Source organism: Lactuca sativa, chromosome 8 (assembly GCF_002870075.4).
Source record: "Lactuca sativa cultivar Salinas chromosome 8, Lsat_Salinas_v11, whole genome shotgun sequence".
In the NCBI taxonomy this organism is placed as follows: domain Eukaryota; kingdom Viridiplantae; phylum Streptophyta; class Magnoliopsida; order Asterales; family Asteraceae; genus Lactuca; species Lactuca sativa.
Genome location: NC_056630.2, coordinates 79,472,885 through 79,485,153, shown reverse-complemented (window position 1 = coordinate 79,485,153; position 12,269 = coordinate 79,472,885). Strand labels below are relative to the sequence as shown.

Genomic DNA, 12,269 nt, shown 5'->3' with positions numbered 1-12,269 from the left:
GACTTGAGAGAGAGTGACTTGCACAAAATCGACTCTTATGATCTCCTAGAACCACTAATGCCGATTTTAGGAGCTAAGGGGCTTCTTTTATAGTGTGGCAAAGTCTAGGGTTACATCCATGTAAACCCTAATGGACATGACCTTTCATATTACTTAGGCTCCATGGGTTAAACCTCCATGGACTATCCGTAGATTACCATATTGGTTTAGCCCATCCTAAATAACTATAGGCTCACACTATAAGAATCATTGATTTACCAAATCAATCCCCGTACATTTAATTAGTCTCTTTTGATCACTAAATTAATTCCAAATTAATTCTTGATCAATACTAATTAAATAATATGATTTCATATTAATATATTAGAACTTATAATATATTAATAAATCATAAATAACCTCAAATCAAAAGTCCATCCTTTCAAATAGTTCCGGTGAAATGCAACCCAAATGGACCATGCTATTTTCGGGTCAAGTACATACCAATTATAGTTATGGACTTAGACACCTTATCTAATAGCACGTTGGGCGTACTGAGTACGTTGGGCGTACATAATCAGTGCCCAAACCCTATTTTCGTGGGTTGAGCTCTATTTAAGCTCCTTAACTCCCCCAAACAAACTCCATTCTCAACCTCCACCCCTCCAACACCCCTTCCATGAAACCCTAACCCTAGTTGAGCCTTATATGCTTAAAGAAGGCGTTTTTGAGTGATTTTGAGTATACACGGTGCACCTTGGAGAAGAAGGGACTTCTTGGAGAACTTTTGGTTGTATTGCAGCTTATAGATATGGACTTTTTTCACTTTGATCTTTTTTCTAGAGTTATAAAGTTTGAATCTTGATGATGCATTTGTTAGATCTATCTAGTTTTGGATGTTATGAGCTTTTGGTCATTTTAGTGCATAAAGTTTAGATCTTTAAAGTTTGTGACCTTGTTATGGATGAAGCTAGAAACTTTATGCATCTAAACATCATTTTGATTTAGATCTGAAAGTTGGAGACTTGTACTTAATGGATTAAGTTAAAAAAGATAAACTTTTGGGTCCCTTTGAGACTTAATGACTAGATCTTGTTTGTTGGGACCATTCTAATGGATAAATTTGGAAACTTTATCCATTATAAAGCTGTTAAGAACTATAAAAATGTGATCTTGGCCCTTCTATCCCTTCCATGCAAGAGTTGTGATGTCTTATTGGGTTAAGAACTTAGGGTTTTGGACATTAAGCACTCTATAGCCATGCAAAGTCATAAAGTTGGAAACTTTATGCTTAGGATATCGTTTTGTACTTGGATCTGAGTTTTAGATGTAAGAACTTAATGGACTGGGATGAGTATGTTGGGCGTACCTGGTGGTACGCTACGTGTATGCGGGCGTCACCCTGTTTTGGTCAACATCAGACTCTCTTGGTACGTAGGGTGTACTCCGCTGGGAAGAAATATTGACTTTTGGACCTTCACCGTTGTTTTTGACTTTTACTAGGGTTAACCAAGTTTAACCTAAGGGTATTTTGGGTTATCGGGTTAATTATTGATTAAGATTGTATTTATTGTTAGTTGACACGAGGTTATCCGGTTCGATGGTCCGAGCAGTTATTTGATTATCAACGGATTGAGGTGAGTCTTCCTCATTGTACTTACGGGTCGAAGGCACCAAGTCTGGCCCATTCGATTAGATATCCTGATATGTGATAGTATGATGCTATGCTTAGTGATCTGTAGATCTACCTAATTGTCTACTGACTGATTATATGTTTATCCATATGTGTGCACATATTTGGTTGGTGGTTAAGGCTTCACTGCTTTGTGCGTGAGCCAACAGACCAAGGGTATTCCATCCCGAGGATGATTAGACCCGACATTGGCATTCCATCCTAAGGTATTCCATCCCGAGGATGACTGGACCCTGTGGTTGACTGGGTCTAGGGTATTCCAACCTGATGGTTGACTGGACCCGATTTATGCATATATTGGCATTCTAATATAGGGTATTCCATCCCGAAGATGACTGGACCCTATGGTTGACTGGGCATGTGGTATTCCAGCCTGATGGTTGATTGGACCCGACATGATTGTTATAGTATATGGTGAGACTGGACTACTTTGTGTGTAGTCAACAGGGCGGGGGTAATCCAACCTGATGGTTGATTGGACCCGATGTGTTTGGTATTCCAACTCGGTGGCTGATTATACCAAACATGCTTATGATACGAGGGTATTCCATCCCGAGGATCACTCAGCCCATGGTAGACATGTGTGGTATTCCAGCCCGAGGCAGATTGGGCCGTTCATGAGTATTTCTGCATGTGATTTGTTTGTTATGTGTATGTGGTGGTACTTTGGGGGAACTTGCTAAGCTTTGTGCTTATAGTTTCAGTTTATTGTTTCAGGTGCTTCTGATGGTTGTAGCAAGGAGAAGGCGTGACCTTACACATCCTTGGTTTTACAACTGACTGAATCTTGGGAGACTCTGATTTTAAATCATGTTTTGGAAATAATGGTTTTGTAAACACTTTTATTAGTAAATGAGTTGTTTTAAAAGATTTAATTTTGGGATGTTAAATACAAACTAAAAGAAATAATAAGTGAGAACGTAAAAAATTGATAGTTAATGTTTCCAATATTGAAAATACAGAAAAAAAAATTAACACTAACTTTGATATCTTTTCCATCAACCACCGATTACCGCGGTTAATAACATCTTGAACATGAGGGTCAAACAATACAAAAGATGAGACCCAATTTCATATTTAACACGAATTACGACCCTCACCCTAAAAATTATAAAATAAAAATATAAAAAAACACTAAAATAAACATGGAAACAATCTAATAAATATTAATGTCACAATAAGTTTACAAATGTAAAATTATGAACTTACTTGCCGTAAACATCAGAAACTCCACCGCAACCATCTCAAGTAAATGTTTCAACATTACTATCATCATCATTCTTACATACTTATTTTGAACAATCACGACAATAAAATGAATACCAACGTTCGTCTAAATCAAAACCGATGGTAGTAGCAATGATGGACAAACATTTTTCCTGGTTCAAAAATTATAAAAATAATATATAAAAAATAATATCTTTTATATATTCGTTGTGTTATGCGGAATAAATTTTAAAAATTATTGGAAAAATATTAATACTGTTACGTATACCTCATTGTAATCTGGAATATCATCGATGTTCTTGATTGGAAAACGGAGGTAGTAATCTTCTGCCTTGGCCACAACAATATCGGTATTAAGTTGTGAAGTATTAATGGATGACTCAACATTAAAATCCATATCAGCAGTACTACATATAAGAAGAAAAAAAGAAATTAAAGAATATAAATAATTAATGATTAAGAATAATGAAATACAACTATTATTTATTGATAAAAGTCATACACTTTTTTGATTTCTGAAATGTGAGGCATATGATCATTGATATGCAATCTCGACTCAAACAAACAGTTACCGACTTGAGGCTGACCTGGAAATAAAAATTAAATTAATAAATTAATTTATCTTGTTTAAAAAATATTAATGTAATGACATGGACATCTAAAATAAAAAATATATATTATTACCACCCTAAGTCTTGAGCTTTGACACACGTAGGAGGATGATAACGGGGGCATTATCATTTTGATGTTCCGATATGTAGCTGTTCAACTTCAATGCAAAACCATCCCACAAAGCAAGTTGAATTTTCTTACCACTATAAATGAATGGTTAGGTTATATGGAAATAAATATTAAACATGGTATATAAATAATAAAGGAAAGGTGAAAAGTACCTTAGATGATTGAGCAACCATATTCATTAACCTTTTTTCACTTCCTTTGTCCATGATCTGTCTAATGGGATCAGTAGAAACAACTTTACCTATAAAATCTACAAACAATAATATGTAAGGAAATATATTATTATTATATTAAAAATTTGTTCTAAAAGTAATAATATATATATATATATATATATATATATATATACACACACACACACACACACGAAGATGTTAAAAGAAAAAACTTACCAAATGCAACACGAGTGTCAAAATTTATGGCAGTTAAATCGTGGAAAGTCACAAAATTAAAAGGATCGATCCTATCAACAAAAGGAGCTGATACACGAACTATCGTTGTTTTGTAGTAATTTATCTTATGCCTGTGATCAACCAACATGTAATCTCCTTCGTTTCTAGCCATACCAAATTTAGTGATTTCCCTTATAACTCCTTCATCGAACAAGGCTTGAAATACATTGACGAGATTTTTTTGATTGTTTCCTGTATTTTAGTGCCATGTAGGTCATAACCCGTGTTGCTTTATTGAAAATAATAAATTAAAATATTAGTTTTTTTAATTTAGTAAAATTCTTACCTGTTGGTCAATTAAAATCATGTCCAAGATGCTCATCATGTTTGGGTTGTTTTTGGAAGTCTGCTTCCAAAGCATGACTACCTGAACGCGAATATTCCATGTTTCCTTCGATGCATCAATGTTAGCAAGACTATCAAAGACGATTTGATCGCCACTATTATGTGCCATTCCGCCTTCTGCAAAAACATAATATAATTCTATTTATGATTCAGAAATACACTGCTATAAGGGCATAATGGTCAAATCAATTTGAAGAACAATTAAAAGTAGGTTGTTATTTTGTCAAATGTCACCAGGGTTTAAAATGGTCCCTTTAAATTATTAAAAAAAATTACAAAAATGGTCCATGTAAACTGAATTATTTAAAAATGGTAATTTATCAAATCAAATGATTAACAAAAAAACACAAACAAACACATAATAACATAATCATTTAAAGAAATAGTCATGTAAACTGAGATTTTTAAGAAATGGTACTTAGTCCTGTTAATTGCATTGTAATCATAATAATTACATAAATGATCCCTGTAAAACAGAAAATAGAAATGCACAAATTCAAAACATTTTATATTAAAGTCAAAGTATATTGTTGTTAACTAAATCTATTAAAAACAAAATAGAAACTACAATCCATTTAAACATAGTTATAAAAACTCAAAAAAAAAAATTGAAACATATAAGAGCATAATGGTCAAATTAATTTGAAGGACAATTGAAAGTAGTTTTTACAATTAACAGAAATTAAGAACATCATATAAAAGAAGGAACCTGGATGACAAATGTGATGCTGCAAAGGGTGATGTTGTTCGAACGTGATGCTGCAAATGGTCTGAATAAAACATAATGGACGAACGACAACACATGTTTTACACAAGATTTTCGGCAATGATTATGGAAAGGATATTAAATTTCGAATTCTTTGATTCTTTAAAATTCAGCGAAGATATCCCGTAATCTTGTAGATACGTTTTATATAATAGATATGAATTATTAAAAGAATATAAGAATGGTGAGTGCTAAGAACATGCTTTTAGTTAGGATGAAACGAAATTTACTTTAAAAAATTATGATGACGTTTAAATAAGTTGAATACATTCCTTTTATAAAAGACGTTTACATTAAATCAGTTAGTCAAACTTAGAAATTTAGTCAATATTAATTTAATTAATTTAATTTCATTATATATTAACAGAAAAACAAAAAAAGGATGATTTGCCAAGTTTAATAAAAGGAAATGTGAAAAAAAAAAAAATACATTTTTACCCTTTCTAGATTAAATTTGTTTATAAAATCCATCCATTTAATATTGAATAAAAGATCAATAAAAAAAAGAAGGATGCTAACATGTGTATATATGAAAGTAGGATGCTAACATGGTCCCTTTGAAAAATATAATTCAAGAAATGGTCCATGTTTTTACAAACAATCAACTATTGAAAAAAACAATGTTAATACAATAATATAAAATCTTACTTTTCGAAAGGCATAGAATAAATACATATTCATTTCACACGAACTCCAGTTCTATAAAATATAATTATATAAAGTGATTTAGTAAAGGAACACACTCAATTTGACCATTATACACTAATCCTATTATATGTAACACCATGTATAGTAAAGTAAAAGAAGGTAGGATGCTATTTAATGCATTTGAAATAGTTAAATCATGTTATATCTGTCATGGGGTATTTCATAGTCCAAAAATTAAATAGAAATAAATAGGCTCAATAGAATACCTAATTTCAGCCACTACTTCGATATCACATAACCACATCTTCAATTTGTTACATGGTTCTTTTTAAATTGTCATCCTACTCCATGGTGACAGCTGGAGTTGCTATTGTGTCTCCGATATCTTCTAGGCTGACTTCAGGGGTGGCTATCATTGCTGCCTGAGGATCCTATGGGATGGTTGTGGTTGCCAAAGAGTAATCATCAGTGTTGGTGGTGGTGGTGGCAGGCAGTGTTGCAGAAGTGTAGTTTCCTTGTATAGGATTTTTAAGCTCATCAAGGCCGATTTCCTTTTGAAGGATGCTCTTGAATTCACAATGAAACTTCCTATTTTGAAGTGAATCGTGCGTTTCAAACATTCAATCACTATCTGATTCTTATTCTTCAAGTTGAGATAAATAATCACTTTGAAACCACACATCCAAACAAGAATTACTTGTAGTTCCCAGATTGTGGGTTGAAATGAACGCAAAGGTTTTCCCAAAGTTTTAGCAACCTGCAATTTAGGTGTTAGAATGTAAAGAATGACACAAAAATAACATCCTAAAAGAGATAACAAAAAAGAAGAAGATTACAAAATTTTGTTTTTGGGATATACAGTCACCTCGGCAAGAACTTTATACAAAAAAACCAACAAAGACGTTTCTTTTTAACTAAAGCTTCAGGAGCTCCAACTCCAATAAAGATGAGAAAACACACTTTCTTTTACATTTCTTTGTATTTTCTGCAACAACCAAATCAACCTAATCATTCAAGTCCCAAATCGAATGAAATTTTGTCAAATTTTCATGGTGAATTTTATCAGTAGTGCATACAACACGATGTATATGATTAATTGGCAACGAATCTTCTCATTAATGGTGCCTAATCAGTAGTCAAAAAACAAAATTAGGGGACTCAAAAAAGAACTAGTAGCCAAAACCTAAAAAATTTCAAGTTCCAACAAAGTAATGCATCCTGGAATCAAAATCGTAGAAGAAACTATGTATATTCGAATTGTATAATTGATAAGTTATATGGATTATGATACGTACAGAACCACGTTCAAGAAGCAATTGTTGCCAAGATTTTGCAATCCGGGAAAGACCCTCAATTTCTCAGGCAAAGATTCGCTCTTAGACGACGACGATAGAAATTTGAAATTGTTGCCAAGATTTTGCAATCTGGGAACGAGCCTCGATTTATCAGGAGAAGATAATTTGAAATTGAGATGAAATAATAAGCCAAATGGATGCCGTTTGTAGTAGTAAAGAGGATGGCGTACACATGTTGTGAATTGTTTTTTTAGCATGACATCATCAGAACGATCCAGAATGATCTAAGAGTTGAAATTAATCAAGGAAACACAATGAATGATTCTGAATGTTGAAGGTGATGTCTTTAAGCTTCTCTTTTAATATATATAGAGATACATACGAATAAATTGCAAACATTAAATAATATATATATATATATATATATATATATATATATATAATATTTGACTTTAAACATGGTGGCGTTGAGGGGAGCAAAGTGGACAGCTGCACATGACCCATATTTTTATTTTATATATATATATATATATATATATATATATATATATATATATATATATATATATATATATATATATATATATATATATATATATATAGGTTCAGGTTCATTTGAAACCATTCTAATTTTATGAGACCGTGAGACCAAATCTAAAAATAATTTTAAAATGTAAAATAAATGGAAAAATCCAAAAATTCTTTTTTTAAATATTATTTTCGGAACTTGAATTAACTAAAAAAAATAAAAAAAATAAAAAAAAATCCCGTTTTTTTTTTTGAAAAATACGTGAAATATTCTAAATAGAATATTATACTGACATATTCTAAAAAATAATTTTAAAATGCAAAATAAATGGAAAAATCTAAAAATTATTTTTTTAAATATTATTTTCGGAACTTGAAATAACTAAAAAGATAAAAAAAATAAAAAAAATCCTATTTTTTTTGAAAAATACGTGAAATATTCTAAATAGAATATTAAACTGTACATATTCTAAAAATAATTTTAAAATGCAAAATAAATGGAAAAATCAAAAAATTCTTTGTTTAAATATTATTTTCGGAACATGAATTAACTAAAAAAAATTAAAAAAAAAATGCGTCTCACGGTCTCACAAAATTAGGCCGTCTCACATGAACCTATCCCTATATATGTTTAAAAATAAAAACTTATAATAACGATAAAAACCTTTTTTATGTAGCAAGTCCTGGGCCTATGATGATATTTAATTTCTCAGAACCGGCCATGACTATATACTAGATTTAAGTCACTTTGTGCGTTGCGATGAATAACTCGTTTGCAATTAATGAAAACGAACACTATAAACAGAAATTATGTAAGGGACTAAAAATGTAACTTTAATGTGCCATGTTACTCATTTGGGATTTGTATAAAAAATGTGATTTACAAATATCAACAATATATATAACACGGTGACGATTATACAATATCAAGTAAATCACAAAAGTATCAAAATAAAGTTTCGATCCAAACAACGTAAAAGTTTATAACGTTTAAATAAAAATCAATATTAATAAACATGAAAACTAAAAAAATGAGTAAGTTACACAAATCGTCACTCGTACAGATGTCAAATGCACGTTTAGTTCCTAGTTTCAAAACTTGATGTGTCTCTATATTTTTCTTTCACTCGGACCGTCCTTGACGGATATTAAATAACTATTTTTCCCTTAATAATTTCATTTCCTTTTCTTTTATTTATTTATTATGTTTAGATTAAAAAAAGGAAAAAAAATAAATTTCCCCACCAACCACACCCCGACCCAACCCACCCTCACCTTTCGGTTCCTAAATTCCCTTCAATCTTTGTCTCCCTCTTTCTCATCTATTCCCAACAACCACCCAAAACCCTAAGCAGTCAACAGTACCCACCTTCCTCCATGACACAGACGAAACTCCATTAGTGTGGCCGATGTCACTCACCTGCCCCATGATGTTTCCCACCTGACTTCATCAGTATGGGTGGCGAAAACGACGAAAACCAAACCACCGCTATCGACCTTCTCCCTATCTACATCTACAACCAAACACGAGACCCTAGATAACACTGCTCATCCTCCTTCTTTCTTTGATGATATTGTAGATCACAACAAGATGAAGAAATCGATAGGTAATGGGTTGTACACTGACGGTAAGGGTGGTTCTCTATTTTTAGAGGGTGTCAGTATAAGGAGGTGGTGTTTGGGTGGTAATGGTGGTGGTTCGAGGTTTTTCAGGTGGTGTCAAAGTACTCGTAGGTGGGTTTTCTGGTGGAGGCTATTAGGGATGATGGTGTTGTTGGTGGATATGGTTGATGATTATTTCAACATGCACGATGTTGAGTGGTGGCGGTGTTAACAGTAAAGGTGGCAATTTGTATGGTTAATGGAGGTCCATGGTAGTGATGTTGGAGAGGTGACACACGGTGTTTGAAAGGGCGGGGGGGGGGGGGGGATGGTTGTCGTCTTGATTTTGTATAGGAAGGTGACGATGGTGAAGGAGGTGGTGGTTTATGGTTATTTTCCCGAGAAACAGGTAGTATAAGGAGGCGATGAAACATGTAGCTCGATGGAAGTAGGGTGATATTAAGATTTGAACCGAGGAGTGAGGTGGGGTAAGGTGAGATGTGGTGGGAGTGGGGCCTATTTTTAATTATAAATAATAATAAATATTAGTAGATTAATTGAAAAATAATAATATAATATACAAGGGCATTATGGTTATTTCAAATCTGGAACGAACTAAAAACTACTAGAAAACAAGCCTTTAATGACACACACTGATTTACGATACACATTTTTTGCGTGTCGTAAAAATAATGTCAGTTTTCCCAAATTTGAAGGATAGAAGACACGCATTTATGTGTGCTCTAAACTTAGTGTCAGAAAAGAAAAAAATACGAAGGGCGCCTATCATAAAATGTGTGTCATGTAAGTGTGTTGGTTTATAATTTTTTTATTGAAACACACGTTTTAAGGGGGGAAATGGAATCCCAAAAAATTTACCCCTGCCTATTTGATCCCAAAAATTAAAACCCCCCGCCTCTTCGAATTAGCAAGAAAAATCCCTAGGGCCTTCGTTTTCATCCTCGGCTTCCTCAATTCCCGGATCCATCACCTTCACCAAAAACCTAATCCTCGGTTCCAACAAGTTCTTACACTCTTAATCAAAATTAGTATAGATCGCCCCACTTCACTTCCCCTCTACCCTGATCCATTTTGAGCCGACGACTTCTCATTTTTCTCTCATATTTGAGACTCCTCTTTCATCAGAAATAGGAGGTAGCATGGTCAATTTTCCGAGCCTTCGAAACTATAGGATTGTAATTAGAGGTTGAAGATCAGAAATCGAAGGTTGCAAGTCAGATTTGGGATCAAAAGTCAGAGGTTCAAGGTAAGATCAGAAGCATTAGAAAATATGGAGTTGGTATTGTTCTTCATGAAGGACTTGATGGAGTCATCAAAGGTTTTGGAATATCTAGCTTGAAAAATATAGAGTTGCTACTATTCTTCGTGAAGGACTTGCAAATAGGAATTCTGCCAAATGTCGTGAAGGATATTTGCTGGCATTTGAGTGCCTTTTTGAAAAGCTTGGGAAATTGTTCGAACCGTAAGTTGTTCCCATTAATCAGTTTTTGTTTATTTATTTATGTATTTCTATTCTATGTGTGATAGATAACACTGTCTCTCTATTATAGGTATGTGATCTACTTGTTAACATTGCTTTTTAGTTTCGTTCTCTATTCAAGTTGTTGTTTTCCAGGAAGCTGCTGAATGTGCTGCTTGTGCTATGATGTCACAACTTACTGCTCAGGGGATGAAGCTTCTCATTCCTTCACTTCTCAAGGTCCCTCTCTTTTTCCTTGTTATCAATAGCAAGATATTTGAGAGTCTTATATGATTTATAACTTCATGATATTTTCAGGGTCTTGAAGATAAATCTTGGAGGACGAAACATAGTAGTGCTTAACTTCTTGGATCCATGGCATACTGTGCTCAACAACAACATTCTCAATGTCTACCTAGGATTGTCCCAAAGTTGACTGAGGTACTTTGGACATAAATACAATGTTAACTTACATCTTTATTAGTTAATATAACCAAATTTATATGTTTTTATTGATTTTAGGTGCTAACTGATACGCATCCAAAATTTCAGTCTGCAGGGCAGATAACACTCCAACAGGTTTGACCATATTCTTACAAGTTATCTAACATTCATGTTTTTCTATGCTTGTGGGTGGATGTAAATTTGTAATATTGTAAATATATTATTGTATTATAGGTTGGTAGTGTGATAAAGAATTCTGAAATTGCCTCCCTTGTGCCAACTCTTTTGCTGGGTCTTACAGACCCTAATGACCATACAAAATATTCCCTAGATATTCTTCTTCAGGTAACAACACATAGTTTTTATTTTTTACTTTTATGTTTTAAGCTTTGTAGTTGTTCTTATTTTGTCGGTTGTTTCTTGATCTTTAATAGACAACTTTTATAAAATCGATTGATGCTCCTTCACTTGCCCTTTTGGTGCCCGTTGTTTATCGTGGTTTAAAGGAGAGGAGTGCCGAAACGAAAAAGAAGGCTGCACAAATTGTTGGAAATATGTGTTCACTAGTCATTGACCTAAAAGATAAGCTTCCTTATACGTGATTGCTTTTTCCTGAAATTAAGAAGGTATAATATGTGTATCCTTTATGTATGTTGTGCTAAATGTATATTTAGTAATAATCATACTAATGTTATCTAATACATCTCACTTAAAACAGGTATAAGTGGATCCAATTCCTGAAGTTCGATCTGTAGCAGCTAGAGCTGTTGGGTCTCTGATAAGAGGAATGGGAGAAGAGAACTTCCCAGATCTTATTCCATGGTTGCTAGACACACTCAAATATGACGCTAGTAATGTTGAAAGATCTGATGCTGCTCAAGGGTCGAGTGACGTCAGAATTTAGCTGAGTTTATAAATCATAAATTCTGATTCTTTTGTCCATTTTTCAATCTGTTTATGGGGATTAAAGAATGTCTCTTCATCTCTATAGGTAGGAAGAAAATATTTTGAACACCTTCTTCCTGACATCATATACAACTGCTCACATCAAAGGGCGCCTGTACGTGAT

At 33.2% G+C, this 12,269-nt stretch overlaps 1 protein-coding gene across 1 annotated transcript; it reads right to left on the bottom strand.

Annotated features, from left to right (window-relative positions):
- Positions 1–2,670: 2,670 nt before the first annotated feature.
- On the bottom strand, positions 2,671–4,204 carry LOC111896084 (uncharacterized). Its single transcript, XM_023892104.1, has 7 exons — positions 4,033–4,204; positions 3,824–3,890; positions 3,611–3,714; positions 3,402–3,486; positions 3,168–3,306; positions 2,996–3,051; positions 2,671–2,773 (listed from the first exon to the last, which is right to left on the bottom strand). The coding sequence occupies exons 1-7, from the start codon at positions 4,202–4,204 to the stop codon at positions 2,671–2,673; spliced, it is 726 nt and encodes a 241-aa protein (XP_023747872.1).
- Positions 4,205–12,269: the final 8,065 nt, after the last annotated feature.